This window comes from Stegastes partitus, unplaced genomic scaffold (assembly GCF_000690725.1).
Source record: "Stegastes partitus isolate 25-593 unplaced genomic scaffold, Stegastes_partitus-1.0.2 Scaffold863, whole genome shotgun sequence".
Lineage (NCBI taxonomy): Eukaryota > Metazoa > Chordata > Actinopteri > Pomacentridae > Stegastes > Stegastes partitus.
Genome location: NW_007578594.1, coordinates 163,325 through 181,554, shown reverse-complemented (window position 1 = coordinate 181,554; position 18,230 = coordinate 163,325). Strand labels below are relative to the sequence as shown.

The following is an 18,230-nucleotide window of genomic DNA, read 5'->3' as shown; positions in this document are numbered from 1 at the left end:
ATGTCAGGGATCGATTGAAATAAGTGATTAGTTAAGACGTTATCTCACACTACTACAGATCATGGGTTTGCAAGGACAAAACTGATGGGAAGCAACAATAGAAGTCTGCCTGCTACTTTTTTATTACGTCTCTTTTGAGAACAATAGTTTCAATGCATCATTTTTGGACAAATATGTCGCTTTTTGCACATTTGGGTGTGGGAAAGAAAGACAAAGTATAGCCATCTTAGAGCTGCAGGGTGTGTGAGTGCGTGTGCGCGCATGTCAATCCCTTGCAGCCACTATTCAGCTAAACCTGTTTTCCTTCACATCGTTTCGCAGAAAGGGCTGTCTTTATTTGGTCATCACATGAAAAGCACAGTGCCAGAGAGCAGCTTCTGTGTACCTTGGGTGCATTCCTGGGTTAATATCTCACCGCGTGTTTTTTCTATGTGATATTGTCTATCTTCTCCCCCTATAGTCTTCAAGGGTTGTCTTTCACAGTAGCCCACGCCCGTGCATAGGATGAAGTTGATTATGTAATCAGCTCTCAGGGCAGACACACACTCGGGGCCCATTCCTGAATGATCTCACTACAAATAAACGCAACGACGCTCCGAAAAAACGGCGCATCGCCACATATGTTGTATTCTTTAACACACAATTGTATGTAGAGAATATTTTCCTTGCATTCCTGCCTCTCGGGCGAGCGGGCATGCGCAGGAGACGCTCAGCTTTGGCCTTATTTGGATATGGTAATGAGCGGCTTCGAAGGTCCAATCAGAGGCGGGGGTTTGTGCATGTGACCGTGAAAGACCGCTTGGGGGGCGGGGCCAGGCGCGGAGCTTAGGTTAAAAGCGCTGGACAAGACACAGCGCATTCAGTGTAGGGAGAAGCAGGGACTCACTGTGAGGGGGAACTTTGTTACTATGAAACTTAGGAATATTTACAAAATATTGTAAAAATTACCAAAATCCCTCGTGAATCCATAACCTGCCCCTAGGGTTTGAGGTTTTTAGTTTAGTTCGCCCGGAAAGGGCTTCTACACTCACTATTCTTACACTTTTTTGAAAGAATGTGTGAGACAGACAGTTAGCCAGCTAGCTAGCTAGCTGAGAGGTGATAGAGGCGGCAGGAGAACAAAAGATTTTTTTGCGTTTTGGCCGGTTGTACTGACACCAAGTCCATGCAGAACGTGTCATTACCATCACAATGCCCGTTTTACTTTTTCTGATAGACACGTCCGCTTCAATGAACCAGCGCACCCATCTGGGCACTACCTATCTGGACATAGCAAAAGGCGCTGTTGAGACTTTTATGAAGGTACTGTAACCACGGGACACATTCATGTTGGGAGACCCCGAGCGGGATTTGCAGTTCACATCATCGTTGTACTGTTGCAAGCCTCGCCTGTCAAACCTGATCTCTCGATAACCGTAAATAATTCTCTACTATTTCCACAGCTCAGAGGGAGAGATCCGGCGAGCCGAGGGGACCGGTATATGTTGGTAAATTTTGAAGACGTTCCGTTCGGGATCAAGGTAGAGTTTGTTTTGTCCGGCTTTACATTGCTGCAGATTGACTGTCCTCCCATCGCTTCCACCACGTTGTGATCACTACATCAATTGTGTAGAGAAAATCTTCAGGAGGAGCTTTCATACCCCTTTTAAAACATGGCCGACATTTTGTTTCAATGTGAGCAGCAAGGAACTCTGGGTGTTATTTATACAGCGAGGTGATATCTGGGGGGAGAAGGAGGAGGAGGTGGTGGAGGAGGAGGAGGAAGAGGAGAGGAGGAGGTGGTGGTGGTGGTGGTGGGTGACAGACTAGCCTACTTTACTTGTTTAGACCAAATTGCCACTTTAACACATTGCGGCTTTTGGACACTTTGTAGTTGTGTGATCCCTGAAGCCGGTAGCTGTAGCCTCTGCTAGAAAACCGGATCAAGGTCCTGCTGCAGCGCTGTCAAATTATTAGTGTGGGCAGTTCCAGAGAGGAAGCGACCTATTTAGATATTTATCAGCTCAGATGCACAATAAAAACACTCAAGTTAACTATTGATTTGTGCACAAGTTGTTGGCTAGAGCTTTGTGCATGCTCTCAACCACATGTTTTTTGTTTTTGTTTTGTTTTGTTTTGTGTAGGCTGGATGGAAGGAGAGCCACGCCACCTTCATGACAGAGCTGAGGAACCTGCAAGCAACCGGACTCACATCTATTGGCCAGTCCTTGAGGACCGCTTTTGATTTACTCAATCTCAATAGATTAGTGACTGGGATAGACAACTATGGACAGGTATGTAGCGCTGAAGAAGGCAGACAGGCAGTTAGGGTTCATAATGACAAAGGTGCTATATGCCCCACCTCCCCCCCCCTCTCTACCAGAGAACCCCCTTCACCCACCTTCACCCCTGCTCCCCTTCTCCCTATCCCCAGTCTTACAAGCATCAACCACCTGCATACTGTGAACCCACACATCTTCAGTCATATGACACAAACATAAGTGGAAAAAAACAAAAAACAGGAGCAACTTTAGTTTTTTTGGCACCTTAGTGACCGTTATTGATTTCATCATTGATCTGGTGCTCTTAAACCCCTTTTCATGCTAATAATTCTAAGCAACTTAAAGCTGCAAATTAGCTTCTAAACAAAACTCTACAAGTACATGATGTATTTACAATGTGAGGATAGCTGTTTATTAGATAAACCTACCTGAAACTAATGCAGTCTGATAGAGCATCTGCTTTAAATCTTTATTATTTTTTAAATAAGGGTTGTAGTGTTTAGCTTTGTTAAAACTTTTCATGCTAATATTTTTAATTCTATACATATAGAAATTGCTAATTAGTGTATTTTCAAGGTGAGGATAGCTGTTTAATTAGCTAAACCTACCTGAAACTAATGCAGTCGGACACAACTGCTCTGCAATAAATACTTCTTTTTTTTTTTACTTTCATCAAACTTTTCATGCTAATATTTTTAATCTATGGTACTAAAAGTTGCAAATTAGTGTATTTACAAGGTGAGGATAGCTGTTTAATTAGCTAAACCTACCTGAAACTAATGCAGTCGGACACAACTGGTTGCAATAAATACTTTTTTTTTTTTTTTTTTTTTAAACTTTCATCAAACTTTTAGCCTAGTATTTTTATGTAACTAAAAGTTGCAAATTAGTGTATTTAGAAGATGAGGATAGCTCTTTAATTAGACAAACCTACCTGTAACTAATGCAGTCGGATACAACAGGTCTGCATTAAATCTTTTTTTGGGGGGGGGTTGGTAATGTTTACTTTTGTTAAAACTTTAATCCACATTTTAACCTAATATTTTTAATCTATGGTACTAAAAGTTGCAAATAAGTGAATTTACAAATTGAGGATAGCTCTTTAATTAGCTAAACCTACGTGAAACTAATGCAGTCGGATACAACAGGTCTGCATTAAATCCGTTTTTCTCTTTATTTTTATTTTTTTATATGGGTTGCAATGTTTAGTTTTGTTGAAACTGTTTTAGAGTGGCGTCATTTCAGCTTAATGGTCAGTCAAGCGGCGCTGCTGGATTTTATTGCATTATGCTGAGAGGTATTTCTAATATTAGTTCACCCTCGTTGACAGGAATGGGTTGGACAAAATATTCAGAACACCTTTTAGTATGTGTATAGCTTTTAAAATGGCTATAAATGCTTCCTTAAAAGACTTTGCACATAATTTTAATGAAGGTAGGATTTATTTCACAGGTGATTATTTAAATTTTATTAGTATTAACCAGACAGACCAAATAAATTGGCACTTAGTGTGGTTTCTAGGCAGCTGGAGGACTTTTTAAACTGTTGCTTTAAGGTCATATTCTCTGCCGTCGTAAACATCTCAAGATGTTTTTTTGTTTTTTTTTTGCGTTTTACCCGATCGTCTGTTATTTTCCTGCTTCTGAGATTTAGACAGCGTGAAGTTCTGCAGCTTTGATTGCTTTTTCCTCTTCAAGTCAGGCAACAAACAGGAGCATCCATTTAACAAGAAAGTCTATGAATTATTAAAATATTCTGTTCACAAGATCGGGAATTTTCAAGGAAAAGCTTTGCAATGCAAGGAGAAAATGAGAAATGTGCTTCAAACTAGAAACCATTTCAGCTTTATCCCGCTGCTCAGTTGCAATTTGTGAATCTGAAGCAAGTCTCTCGGCCTGATTCGCAGCCGTAAGATCATCTCAAATATTCGGTGAACCCACAAAGTCTGGAACTAATACAGTGCTGCTGGCCCGGCTCCAACAAGTGCCGCCTAATGACATCACCAATTTAAGCCCCATTTTCAGTTGCTGAAAGTGAAGCTGTGTGAGAGAAGGTACAATAAATAGAATCTGTGAGGACTGTGTTTACAGTGTTAGAGTGCTACTCTTATGTCAGGCTAATAACTTATTTGCAACAGATGTCAAAGTCTTGATTTAATGCCATTAGAAAGAGAACAACAACAACAACAGAAAGCAGCTTGCAGGAGATGCAACACTTCAAGATTTTCTTTGCTCCTGGTTAAACTGAGGTGCAGGTTTATTATCCCGGCAGCAGAATAGACATTATTAATGTCCAGGACATACTTGCTTTGACTGCAAGGTGAGTCTTGAGGTTGTTGCAGAATCTGGACGTCTGTTTTCCAGTGCGGTGGTAAGTGGGGAGGATGGAAGCAATAATGAATGTTGAACTAGCATTTCCTGAGTAATAAATGGAGGATCCCTACCACCCGGGGTAATGCATACATACAGCATACATAATGCATGTCAGACACTCCCGGGGAGTTTGAATGTCAAATACCAGCAACGCCGTCAGACTGGTTGATACGCGCACACACACACACACACACACGCCTGTGAACACAAACAGTGGAGATCAAGGTTACTGTGTCCCGCACCGGTTACTGGTGACCTCTAATGACAGGTTGATCTGACAATAATTATAATTTAATGACCAGTTCTCTCTCCTCTGACCTTTCACAACTGGAGCAGGTCGGTTTCTGAACAGATGGCACACTCCCATTACAATCACTAGCAACCAGTGTATTTTGCCTGTGCCCTTTACAAAAGAAGTTCGATAGTGGACATTATTAGAGGGCTGTAGATAAGACTTGTTTTGTTTTTACTACTTTGAAAAATCTGCTTTTATTCTTAAAAACAAGGTGTGCATCTATCTCTTCTAGCCCATCGTGACTGCTTCAAATAACCTAATCTGTCCGGTCACCACCCAAAGAGATTCTAGTTTACAGCCACTGACATGAAAGAAGCCTAACTGAGAAGCCAGTGACATTAATTGTAGAAATCATAGCGAGCTGTTTTCTGTTGTTGTCTTTTTAGTTGCTCTTTCCTTTAAGTGAAGCTTATCAAGTTTCCTAGAGGAGTGGGACAGGCACCTATACAACAGTTTATTAGCAGTGTATGTGCTTAGAATAAAACAATCCAGTGTATGTCCTCTTTCTATCAGTACCGTTGATTGTTTGATTAAAATATTTCACAGGGCGCAGATATAAGCGACGAGCCTAATTTCCTCTGAACGTGTACATTTCAAGTTCAAGGCTGTTCAGATGAATCTCTTCTCTTTGAGCCGCCAGGTTTCATCAGCGCTCTGATGACTGCAAACCGTCTGTTGTGTGTGTTTTTCAATCTCGCTTTGCTCCGACGGCTGTAAATCAGAGTCCAACCAAAGCGACGTGGTAGCTTGTGTTTGTATTCAAAGTGCCTCGTTGTTATAACTCGGCACCGTTCGCTTGTCTTTCCAAGTTTTAACTGGCGAGGAAGAGTCGGCTTTGATTTGTCATCCCCGCGCTCCCGAGTGCTTAAGGTGTAAGACGTTCAGTGGGTTAAAGAGGGGGGAAGTCAAAGGGGACTGAGCCTGTGGGGGAGTTAATATTGCCCTGGAGTGCTTCTGTCTACAGTAACAAAGAGCCCTCCAGGTTGCCAGGCATCTGAGGCGACTCTCCCCTGAGAGATGAAGAGGGGTATGGAGGTAGAGGGGGGGAGGCAGCCAGCGGGTAATCCTGACACTGATCACAGTTTCATTAAGAGAGCGGTGAAAGAGCAGAAGTAAGGGAGGACGGGAAGGAATGAGCATTAAGGAAATGATATGACTGGTGATGTTTGAGTTAATAGAATCGTGATGGCCATCATCTTGTCGCTGTCTCAGATGGATTGGCCTGCATAGGCAAGTTTACACATGGTTAAGACTGGAAATAGCTAATATGTCATCATCAGTCAATGCATCATGTGTTGATTAACCAGCTAATCATTTGGTCTTTAACATGTCAGAAAACAAAGACAGAATTTCCTCAAGCAGCAGGAGATGTAATCAGCTTGTTTTGTCCGTCAAATGACCCCAGATCTCATTAGGAAGCGATGGGAAACATGTAGCCACATCTGAGAAGCTGGAACCAGCCAGTGCCTTTGCTTCAAATGTAGTGATTGATGATAAGAACATTACACTGGTTTCCTAGGCTGTCGTATGTAGCCTGCTGTTCTGTCATTTCCATCTTGTGGGAATCTAAAATCTAATTTTAATGGCTCTGTTTGGATTTTTTTTTTTTTAGCTTCATCATGACCAAAACATACCAGCATAGCAACAGTAAAAGCTAAGGAAGCTTATGTGACGTGGATAAACTCATCTCTCACGTTTTATCTGTCTAATGATCTTAAATCTAAAGGTATTCAATTTACTGTGTCATAAGGAAGAGATAAGCTGGAACCTGCCGGTGGTTTTGCTCAAAATGATGAGATGTGATTATTAGAATTTGGCAGTGGTACTTTTAGATTGCTGCTCTGTATCATCCATCTCTAGTAATGAGCAAAAATCTCATTTTAATAACTGCGCTTGGATTTTTTTTTTCTTAGCTTTATCATGACCAAAACATAACAGTAAAAGCAAAAGGAGCTGATGTGATACGGATGAAATTCTCCCTCAAGATTTTTGCCCGTCAAATGACCTCATATGTAAAGCTGTTTGATCTACTGTTAATTTACTGTCTCCTTAGGAGGCGATAAGAAGGAAGTAAGCACATTCGAGGAGCTGCAGCCGGCCAGAGTTTTTGCTTAAAAATAGCTAAATGTGATTATTGATCATGAGAATACTTGGCGGTTGTTCCAGCAGCCTCTTGTTTTATATCATCCATCTCTTGTGATGACCCAAAATCTAATTTTTAATAGCTGTGTTTTGCGTTTTTTTTTTATTTTTTAGCTTCATCATGACCAAAAACATAACAGCATAGCAACAGTAGATGATACGGGAGCTGGTGTGACGCCAATTAAACTATAACTTAGGTTTTTTTTCTGTCAAATTTCCCAAAATCTAAAGTTAATTAATTTAATGTCTCATAAGGGAAAAAAAATTAAAAGCAAGTAACCCCATTTGAGAAGCCAGAGCCAGTGTCTTTGCTTAATGTGGTTATTGATTAGGGAAATACTTGGCCATTCCACTGGTAGCCTGCTGTTCTGCATCATCCATCTCTTGTCATGACCCACAATCTAATTTTAATCGCTGTGTTCGGCTTATTTAAGCTTCATTAGGGCCAAAACAAAACGGCATAGCAACAGTAAAAGCTAAGGGATCTTATGTGACGCGGATGAAATTATCACTCACGTTAGCTTAATCAACAATTCATTAGCATGCTGAGAAAGTGTCCAGAGTCATAAAGGGATTTTGGGGAAAGAGTAAAAAAAAAAAAAATTGCCTGGTTGTCATGGATACCTCCAGTACAGCAGATCTTGGTAGTATCCTGCTCTGTTTACTTTGGGCTGTTTGTGTAACTGGACAGATCCATCATTCAGCAGAAAGCACAGCCTACAGGTAGAGTCCAAACGGAGCAGGTCCATTAATAATCGCCATCTGAACAGGACGGCCTTTATGAAGCCTGTACGACTCTTCTGCAGTGAGGTCCGGCCTGCCGACTGGTAACTGACAGGACTTGTCGGGATGCGTTGAGGTTTTCCACTCAACCCGGTTATTCGGTGGAGATCCCACAAGGCCTGATGCGAAGTGATAAATGCAGCGCGGCTCCAGTTTCATTTTATCAGCGTGGAGTGCTGATGTCGTGAAATATACTGTGGGGCTCTAGTAGAAAAGAGGTTTCATGTAGCTCCTCAGGTAATATTCTCTGCAAAGTGGAGGATGGACTGAGCATATACTGCGGATATACACACCGAGTTATGGATGCAGTCACTAAAGACTCTTACTGTTTATATTTATTATTCCCTGGAGTTTCTGTATCACACCCACTCACTTAAATAGGCCCCCTGTAAGTTATCTGTGTAATGATGTATTGTCTGCGTCTATTTATGCCCGAGATGCCCAAGTGCCATAAATAATTACATGCTAAGTACCAGTATTCATTCTGCTCCTGTCACTATTTTTAGTGCGGACACTGGTGTTATTTGTTTATAGCTTCTACGTCACTTCAAATTTTAGTTTCACTGAAGCACATGACTTCCATTGTTTAGTTTTTAATTTGATCGTTGTTAATAGTGGGTTTTTTTTGCCTCTCTTTGCAGGGAAGGAATCCGTTTTTCCTCGAGCCCGCCATCATAATCGCAATCACCGACGGCAACAAGTTGACCAGCGGAGGCGGCGTCCAAGACGAGGTCAGCCACCGTTTCCACAGAGACGAGGGGTCACAGCCGCAATGTTCACTTTCACACAAGCATCCGTTACTTTATCAAACCTTTTCTTAGGAGGCCAAAGTTTGAACTGTGCTGTTTTAAATACCATTTATTAGTGAGGGTTAGAATCAGCCCGTTAATGAAAAAGGTAAAGCTGTCCTGCTGTATTTTCTACTTACAGCATCACATTTAACCCACATTACTCTAAACTACCACAAACTTAAATGTCATTGTCTTAGAAGGTGGAAACTAATGCTGGTCTAACTTTTTATTTATTTATTATTATTTTATTTTTCCCAGTTTATCCATAAATTGCAAGAAAAATCCTCACAGCTTCCCAAAGCCCCAGCTGACAAATCCCTTATGCTTTTTAATGTAAACAACGGGGGAAGAAATGTGAGAATACCAGCAAATAATCACTTTTGAGCGGCAGCACCTAGTGAATGTTTTCCAGAGTGAATTTTTAAATCATTAGTTTTGTCAGTCCGACAGTCCACAACCCTGAGGTGTCCAGTCTGATGGTGATTTATACGAGACATTTTTGAGAAACTGCATCAAGTAAAGGGTATATTTGTTTGAAGCATTTAATCAAGTTTCCATAATTAATTATATAAGGAGCTGCACATTCATTGCAGTCATTTCAGCTCTAATACAGCTGCAAAGGTTAGTTTTGTGAGATGATTCCTCAGTAATTCCCGCTTTAATCTGCTTATTTCTCTCTCTGACTCTATAAGTTGTCATCTCCTGTTCATCTTCTGCTCATATTTGATATTTCTGCTGCTCCTCCCTGTGAGATGGAGATGACTCCATTAAGCCGCGTAGTCAGTTTCAGTCAGACACACAATTACATCTGTAGTTCTGCAGCCGCAATGTAATTTGCAGCTTCCGTGATAATGCCAGGCCTGTGCCTGTTCACATTAGGCACAAGCTACCAAGTAATGAGAAAGTTTGACTCTGAAATTTTTATGACATCATTTAAATTTTCGGGCTGCTTAACAAATGTCTGGAAAGAAAATTGATGAGAAAGTCGAGTCCTCAAATACTGACCTTGGCTCTGCAGGTTGTGTGTTGTTTTCAAATATAAGACAACTGAGGATGGAGAAAAAAATACAATCGTCTTTCACAGTTTAGATCATGTTTTTTATCATAGTAGTAGCATTTTTGTAGGTAGTGCATTTTGTGCACATTGAACGGAGAAATGTGCAGAAAATTAGTATGATAACCTAATAGGAATGTTTTAATAAATTAAGGCTTATTCTCTCCTACAATAGTTTAAAATGTAAAAGAGGAAACTCTGTTGGTAAGAAGGACACAGGCAACACTCTTTCAACATATTTCTGTCATCCTTTGATTTTTCAACTTGTGCAGCTCCATCTGCCTCTGACCACCCCGCTGCCGGGTAGCGAGCTGACCAAGGAGCCCTTCCGATGGGACCAGCGTCTGTTCGCTCTAGTGCTGCGTATCCCCGGCAACACTTCGGTGGAGCCCGAACCCCTCGGTGGCGTCCCGCCCGACGATTCTCCCATCACCCCCATGTGTGAGGTCACCGGAGGTAGGTGAACGGAGTTGTGTCTGTGTGCACTGCTTAATGAGTGACACTCTGTGATTCGTACAAATAAAGATCAGCTTACTTCTTATGAACAACACTTCTCAGCCAGTTTAATGTCTTCTGCAGCTTTAGAGGAGCTTTTGAGTTTTGAGAAAGCATCTTAAGATGGGCTTCAGACTTGTACAGATTGTGACAGAAAACCTGCTTTATAAACTGAGGAAATGGACTTTGAAAGACGAGGGCGGTTAACAGGAAGGGAGGTTTTTATGGAAGTTACTGCTGAGTTGCATTATGGGAATTGTAGGCTCTGGTGTTTTTGGTGCTTGACAAACAACCTCCCGCTCAGACTCTGACTCACCACATCCCTCACACAACTCCAGACTTTATGAAAGCACTCCGTTGCCTCTATGAGTTTATGACTTAGTGTCACTAAATAAAGAAGTAATATTTTTAAGTTAGGAATGACAAAACATTGCATTATACATGCAAATCAGCCCAGCCCACATGGCACTATAAATAAATCATTTAGCATGTTGCACATACTTGCATTTTAAAGGATGTTGTAAACAGCCCAAAAGTTACGTAAACCTCTTCAGTTTCTGCTTAATTATATTAAATTCTAAACTGCAGGATGAAAACGGACCAAGTTGTCGATTTTCCTTCTCATCCCAACCTTTCAGATAGTTTGTTTAAACTTAAAAGCTTCAAAATTAAACGGTGATTCCACGTATTTCATCAGCTGTACACCCAAATCTTTAAGTTACATGTTATTATTGTCAAATTATCATGATTTGTTTTTGCGCTGTGCCACCAATGGCTTGCAAATGAATGTCATTATAACCTTAGTTTGGAAAAACATCATAGGCATTTTCCTCTGGGGAGTTACACAAGTCTAAATGCTACAGCAGAGCCGGTGGAACACGCCGGGACAAGCTCAAAGTATTTATAACACCAGATCAAAATAGCTGTTTGTTAAATGCATTCTCTAACACAGCTGATGAATCATCTCTGTCAATACAAAGAAAGGGAAGAGTAATGAGTTTGGTTTATTGGGGGGAGTTTTGTTGCTTTTTTTTTTGTTGTTGATAGAGACAGAGATTTCCTTGGCAGCTGTTTTTCACTTCAGTGAGGGGCTGCCTCGAGCTCTGTCTCAGCGTCGTCTTGCTCAACACTCAGAGTTGTGTTTACAGGTTTGCCAGTGGGATCTGAAACAACCCAGTACAAATACAGTGTGCTCTTGGTTCCAGCCACTGAGCTGCTCTTCTGGAGCTGTCGTGGAAGGGGGATGAGCGCTTTATTCAAGTGGACTTAGGTAGTAATTGTTGATTAAGGTTCGAAAGACCGGATTTTCCCACCTGGTCCAGGATTGGGGCTGCTATTGTCTCGCTTAAAGGCCTGTCAAGACGCTTTCTGTCCAGCGATTTTGATCTGTAATCCCCCCCCCGGCTGTAGCATAAGCCAAAACCCTGGCTGCCTACCTACCAGTTTTAAGGAAGCAGTAGCCTGTTATCCCTCCTGTCTCCTGGATGTTGAAGCAGCTGGCAGGAGGAACACACTAGAATGATGCTGATGGCAGGTTAAGATTAACACATGCACACACATAGAGAACAGAGCTCACCAAAGCTCTGTGTCGCAGTCACTGGTGCTGAATGCAGAACATGACACAGCTCCATTGTCAGTGACAGTCTACAGTACATGCTGCCTGTCCATTACTGCTGATGGCAGACCTGACACAAAGCCGTGGCCTATTGAAATGAGCGAGTGAATGGGTGCATGACAAGGTCACTGGAGGTGAAGTTGGAGGCAGTGAATGGACAAAAGGCTGAATTAGACTCATCAGCTGTAGCCTCGTAAGAACAAATGTGACTAAATTGTGATCTTTCCTCATGTCGTCGACGTTGTGGCAAATGAGCTAAAGCACATTGAGAGCTTTCAGAGGCACATATCATGCAAATGTAGCATTTACATCTAGCGTAAAGGACTGACGCAGCTCCATGAAGATGAGATTAGTGTGAAGAGAGAGCACTTGGAAATGCACAGCACCTATAATCACGCGCTGCTCCGTGCTGTACCGTACTTTTAAATAGTATAATGCACTCGTCTTTTTCAGAAAATCCTAACTTGAGTCTGTTTGATTCCTCAGAGATTCACATAAATACCAAGGTGCCCCTAACAATTTATCCTTTGGTTCTATTTTCTTTTTTATTCTGTAATCAAGCAGCTCATGCAAACATTACATTTTCAGATCCTTTTTTTCTACACTGTAATTACTCAGTTTCCACAATACAGACATTTTACACATCATGAAACCCGTCAAGGAGCCACAGCTTACACGTAAAAGTTCATGCAAATGTGCATGTAGACACTGAGTTATAGTCATTTGAGTTTTGCTACTTTTTAAGACGTTTACTTAAAACTTTACTAATCAGCAGAATTCTAGTACTTCTCTGTAGCTTCATGGATTCTTCCAGCCTCTTCTGGCTCTTTTGTTTTATTTTTTATGGCTGTGTGATTCAGTCTCAACCTCTTCCCAGCAGGCAGCTGTTATCAGCAAACAAGCTCTGATAAACCAGTGGTATACTACCAGCTCGGCACCAAACTGCAGACAGATGAAAATTAAAGACTAGCTGCTGAAGATGGTGGAACATTTACAGCGAGATATCCGCAGTGTGTGGTGGAAACCTGAACAGGTGTAAGAAGAGAGCAAATATTTAATTAGCATTGATCAAGTGGACGCAAAGTTGAAATGAATGAGTGAACTTCTGGTGCCTGTCAAAATAGGCCACATACCTGACAGAAGGTGAAAGCGTGAGTGTTTTCAGCTTGTTTCTGCTGCCCCTAAGTGGCCAAAAAAATCAGTTAATGCAGATTTAAAACTGCTAAAAATAGATTAGAAAGGATCCACAAGTGTGTGCATATTTAATTCAACTTAATCCAATAACACCGTGTTGAGCTTATACTTACTTTGTTTTGGGTTTTTTTAACGTTTATGTGTCTGTCTGTTGCAGGACGTTCCTACAGCGTTTTCTCTCAGCGTATGTTGAATCAGTGTCTGGAGTCTCTGGTGCAGAAAATCCAGAGTGGAGTGGTGATAAACTTTGAGAAGACGGGGCCTGACCCTCCTCCACTGGAGGGTAAGAGACACCTCTGTTTGTTTGTGTAAAATTTATTCATGACTTTATCTCTTAAAAGACCTTTTTGACATCTGCTGCACTGCGTCTGTTTGATTAGTAGTGGAGCTCTTTGCTCTCTCCCACTCGCTGTTTGTTTTAATAATCCTCTCTGAGCGTTTCTTTACTGTTGTTCATAAACAGCTGCTGGATGCCACTGTTTAAACCCCCCCGCTTTCATATTTAACTGCTGACACATTTATCAAAACCATTTTGTTTTGTTTTATATCTCATAAATGCCCTCGGGTCGGAGTTGCTGGTTGTTGTTTCACCTGCGAGATCTTCTGTTTGTTGCTGCGCAGATGCTCCAGCCGAGGCGTTGAAGTCCGGTCCACAGCCTTGGCATTGCTCTCACAAGCTGATCTATGTACGACCCAACCCGAAAACCGGCGTCCCCATCGGCCACTGGCCCATCCCCGAGGCCTTCTGGCCAGACCAGAACTCCCCAACTCTGGTAAGGAAATTGTGGAGGAATCAACATATAAAGTTCACAAGAGAACGTTTGTGTGGCTTTTGACATCATATAAGGCCTCTGTGTTACTTCTTGTGTTCACATTTTGGACATTTAGCAGAACTCTACAGCTTTATTTCTATTTATTCGTAAATAATAGAGGCAAGACTTCTTTGTGACTGTATAGTGGTGCACCTTCTTAGCCAGGGATCCCTCGAAAAACTTTTATCTCTCGGGACTTCCTGGTTAAATAGAGGTTAAATAAGTAAAATTAAATATTAATGTCCCAGTGAACATCCATACAGAATAAAGACACAAGTAGGAAATAGAGCAGTGCATTAAAGCCGTTTGTTTACATGGACGCTCATCATAGACAGTTTTTCTAATAAATGTAGCAACAAAAGGAAGCAGTAATTATGATAATAAAGTTTAACAAGGGCCAAATATGTGACACAGTATCGTAAATAGAGATATAGTGTGGGCAGGTGGCAGCACACTTGGCGCATTATCATATGTACAAGTTGTATTATTTTAGTCACTGGGTGCATTTGTTAAGAGAAGCTATTACAATGAAGATGAAACATTAAAAACTAAATCCAAGGTGGCGTAAAGTCTTGTCCCGTGACAAAGCAAACTCCTAGAAATACATGAATTCAAACCTTTTTTTAATGATTTAATAACTTAAATAGTGTAATGTGATAACAAATTGTGTTTTTATTACAGTAAAGCGGTTTAGCTGCCAGGCTAAAATCCCCCTGTTGAACACAGATAGTGAGCATCATTGTTAATGTGCTGTAACCTGTACTGTAACTGTGTGTACCTGTCCCCACCCAGCCTCCACGCTCAGCCCACCCCCACGTACGTTTCTCCTGTCTGGACGCTGAGCCCATGGTGATAGACAAGGTGCCCTTCGACAAGTACGAGCTGGAGCCTTCGCCGCTCACACAGTACATTTTGGAGAGGAAATCCCCGCACACCTGCTGGCAGGTACAGCCCCGTCACACAGCAGCACTCGCCGAGGAGGGAATTGAACATGAATGCAGAAATCTGTTATGTTTATGCGCCAAGTTTACACCTGGGCGGTCGAAGATCGTTTTGCAAACATGTCACATACAGTAATGTGTTCACACCCTTCCATTAAAAAAAAGGCAAAATTCACAATAGTCACTCAAATAGCTTGAAACTGAAAAAAGTAATAATAAATAGAAATATGCTAAATTATCATTTAGTGAAATAAGACATTGCTTTTGAATTGTGGTTTAAAAGAATAATTAAAAAAAAAAAAAAAAACTGTCCTGGGCAAACTAGAGCACTTTGCTGATGAGCCAAAATCAAAACACCTGTCAACAGAAGTCTGATTGAGAGTTACAGAAAACACTTGATTGCAGTGATTGACTCAAAGGGTTGTTCAACAAAATATTAGTTTACGGGTCCCATCATGCTTGCTTTTTTTGTTTGTTTTAAAAAAATATATATTTCTGTTGAACCACAGTTCACAAGCAATGTTATGATTTTCATTAAATATTTATTTATTACTACTTTTGTCAATTTCACCTCATTTCAGTGACAGCTGTTTTTTCCTTCTCCAATGGAGGGGTGTGAATACATTTGGAGGACGACTGTACATACTAACAGCAGTGTAGCAGATGCATCATTAGATGGTCAGCACACTGAGACAATATGTGGGATTTCAGTTTGTCACCATTTCAAACACTGATTTAGTCGATTACTTGGAAGAAATATTGGATGACATGTTGAATATTAGCAAGTTAGAAAATGTAACAGGCTTAGCTTCAGCATGTTAAAGACCCCTTTCGATTAAAATCCTTTTTTTTTTTTTGCCTTGTTAACATGTCCATTTGTTGTTCCTTTTTTAGCATTAGTAGACATATTCATGAGTTAAAAGAAGCAGTCAGTGCCATAGTTGAGTATTTCCACTTTGTAACTGCAGTGTACCGATGACGTTCTTAAAAAACACAGATTCAGATCCAAGGCTTAAGACATACCAAACCTAAAAAAATATTCCTGTCAGCTTTTTTGTGTGTCAAAGGAGAAGACGAGTAGAAGAGACATGTTCTGTTTTTGGTTTGAAAGTTGCAAAAGGAGAATTTGTGAGCTTTTATCTGACATCAGCAACACTTCATTCGCTGTCAAGTCAAGGTGAAGGCTTATGTTATCTACTGCTGTTATGCTGCTAATGTCACAGAGAGTCTTTAAAACCATCCTGATAAATCGACTTCTGGTTTCTGGTTCAAACATGTGTGGCTGAAATAGTCCAACAGTGCAGCTTTCCGTTGAGCAGTTTTACAGTGTTTGAGGAGGTGAGCTGGTGTACTCGAGCCGCAGCGAGTAGGTCGGTCTGGGTGGAGAGAGGAGCCGGGATTTCATAGATCCACACCTGCTGGAGTCGGCTAAGCTATTTCAAAGCAGGAAGGGGTTGCTTTCATCTTTTAAATGTGTAACTTTGCTTCACAGAGATCAGTTTTTAAAAGTTTAATCAATGACCAGAGAAGGAATTTAGCATCTGGCAGTTTCTAAAATGTGTGTCATCATTGCTAATTGAAAAGATGTCAACATTGATAGCATTAGCACAGTAGATGAAACCTTTTGATTCAGACCAGACTGTGTCTCCTCTGCTGCCTGTCTCAGATTAAGCTTCTAGCTGTTGTCTTGCTAGTGGAACAATTTTAAAGTAGTAAAGTTATGTCTTTGTTGTTCATTTATCTAACAGTGTTGTTGTCTTGCTGTAGAACAGTTAAAGTAAATCAAAAGATAGTTACAGATTTATGTGGCCATATTGAATGTCTTGAGGTGAAAATATCTGACGTTAAGGCTTCTTTTTAAACTGATATAAAGAGGTTTGAATTACCTGATGCATGGACATGAGCTTAAACTATAGATCTTTTTGACAATTACACCCTAATTAACCAGCACATAGAAAGATCTTATTGAGCCAGTTAACAACAACAACAACAAAAATCTCCTTTTTCCCGCTCATAGAAGAGTTTGAACGTCACTGCTCACCTGTTGGATTTCCTCTGTCTTGTAGGTGTTTGTATGTAACAGTGCCAAGTACAGCGACCTGGGGCAACCCTTCGGCTACCTAAAAGCCAGCACAGCTCTGAACTGCGTCAACTTGTTTGTAATGCCCTACAACTACCCCGTGCTTCTGCCACTTCTGGGTAAGAAATCTTTACCACATCTTGGCATCCTCCATCATCTTTACTGTGTGTGCTGCTGTTGTATCATTACTTGTGGTTATGTGCCTGTATTTTTTTTCCTCCATCCTGCACTTACTTAGCACATGTAATTAAAAGTCTTCATATGCAAGAGTATCGTTAAGTCATTTAGTTCATTATCATTTGGAACAGGCTTGAGAATAACATGTACAATTTCTGTGCTGAATAAAAATAAAACATACAGGAGGCTTTAGTTTATATGCTAAATAACACTAATGTTGTTTCGATCGTTTCCTGCAGACGACTTGATCAAAGTGCACAAATTCAAGCCTACCATCAAATGGCGGCAGTCCTTTGAGAACTACCTGAAGACCATGCCTCCGTATTACATCGGGGTCAGTGAACGCAGCATCACTCTTCAACATGCAACAGCCATAAATGTTTTTGTATTGTTCTTAATGCTGTTTTTGTTTTGGTTTTTTTTTGGTCTACAGTCTCTGAGAAAAGCTCTGAGGATCATGGGAGCACCAAACCTGCTGGCGGACAACATGGAGTATGGCCTGAGCTACAGTGTGGTTTCCTACCTGAAGAAACTCAGTCAGCAGGTTTGTAGTGGAGCTTGTTGGAGCTTATTTTCATGTCGGGGCTTCCTAAAGCGAAAAACGTGTTCTACTAAATGTTGTTTGAGGAACCTTGAAACAACAAGAGGTTTTTTTTTTTATTATTTGATCACGCATTTCTAGATTTTATATCTTAAGATTGCAAATTTCATTCTTTATTTCATTTTCGTAAGATGGTTTAATTAGGAAATGAAGCACTAGTCCAATCTTTTTAGAAAAAAAAAAGATTTTATTTGGATACTTTTTGAAGTATAGTAAAGAAACTAGTGTGGTACTGCCACTTATGCAGAATATAAATATTTAATCATTGGTCTATAATGCACTGTATTGTTATCAGCAACTATAAAGACAATGTTAAATGAGAAGTTGTGAATAATTATCACTTCTTCTATTCTATAAAGACATATTCTATATTATTACACTGAGTTTAACTCTGTTTATACACCAGCCTCAACTTGCACGTACCAGCAGCAGGGGTTGATAAATAGAATAATAATAATAATTAACATATATATTAGATCTTTTATCCAACTACATTATAGTGTGTGTAGTCCGTTTTATATGTTGCTCATATATGGTAGATGCAGGGTGTTACAGTAAACCATTTATGCAGTTTTCTTCTGCATTAAGTAAGACAGTGAATGCAGCAGAAAAGCGTT

General features: G+C 40.6%; 1 protein-coding gene across 2 annotated transcripts in view; it reads left to right on the top strand.

The window, feature by feature from the left end:
- Window positions 1–872: 872 nt before the first annotated feature.
- Window positions 873–18,230, top strand: part of ints6 (integrator complex subunit 6) — a 29,306-nt gene continuing 11,948 nt past the window's right edge. For both annotated transcript variants that reach the window (XR_520630.1, XM_008293177.1), the window contains exons 1-11: window positions 873–1,302; window positions 1,443–1,520; window positions 2,124–2,273; window positions 8,495–8,584; window positions 9,971–10,154; window positions 13,160–13,285; window positions 13,624–13,775; window positions 14,607–14,759; window positions 16,822–16,954; window positions 17,252–17,346; window positions 17,446–17,556. Coding sequence is in view for 1 of the 2 variants with exons in the window: in XM_008293177.1 (XP_008291399.1) it covers window positions 1,192–1,302; window positions 1,443–1,520; window positions 2,124–2,273; window positions 8,495–8,584; window positions 9,971–10,154; window positions 13,160–13,285; window positions 13,624–13,775; window positions 14,607–14,759; window positions 16,822–16,954; window positions 17,252–17,346; window positions 17,446–17,556 (1,383 nt within the window). In the remaining variant the exon portion in view is untranslated. The remainder of the gene's footprint in view (window positions 1,303–1,442; window positions 1,521–2,123; window positions 2,274–8,494; window positions 8,585–9,970; window positions 10,155–13,159; window positions 13,286–13,623; window positions 13,776–14,606; window positions 14,760–16,821; window positions 16,955–17,251; window positions 17,347–17,445; window positions 17,557–18,230) is intronic.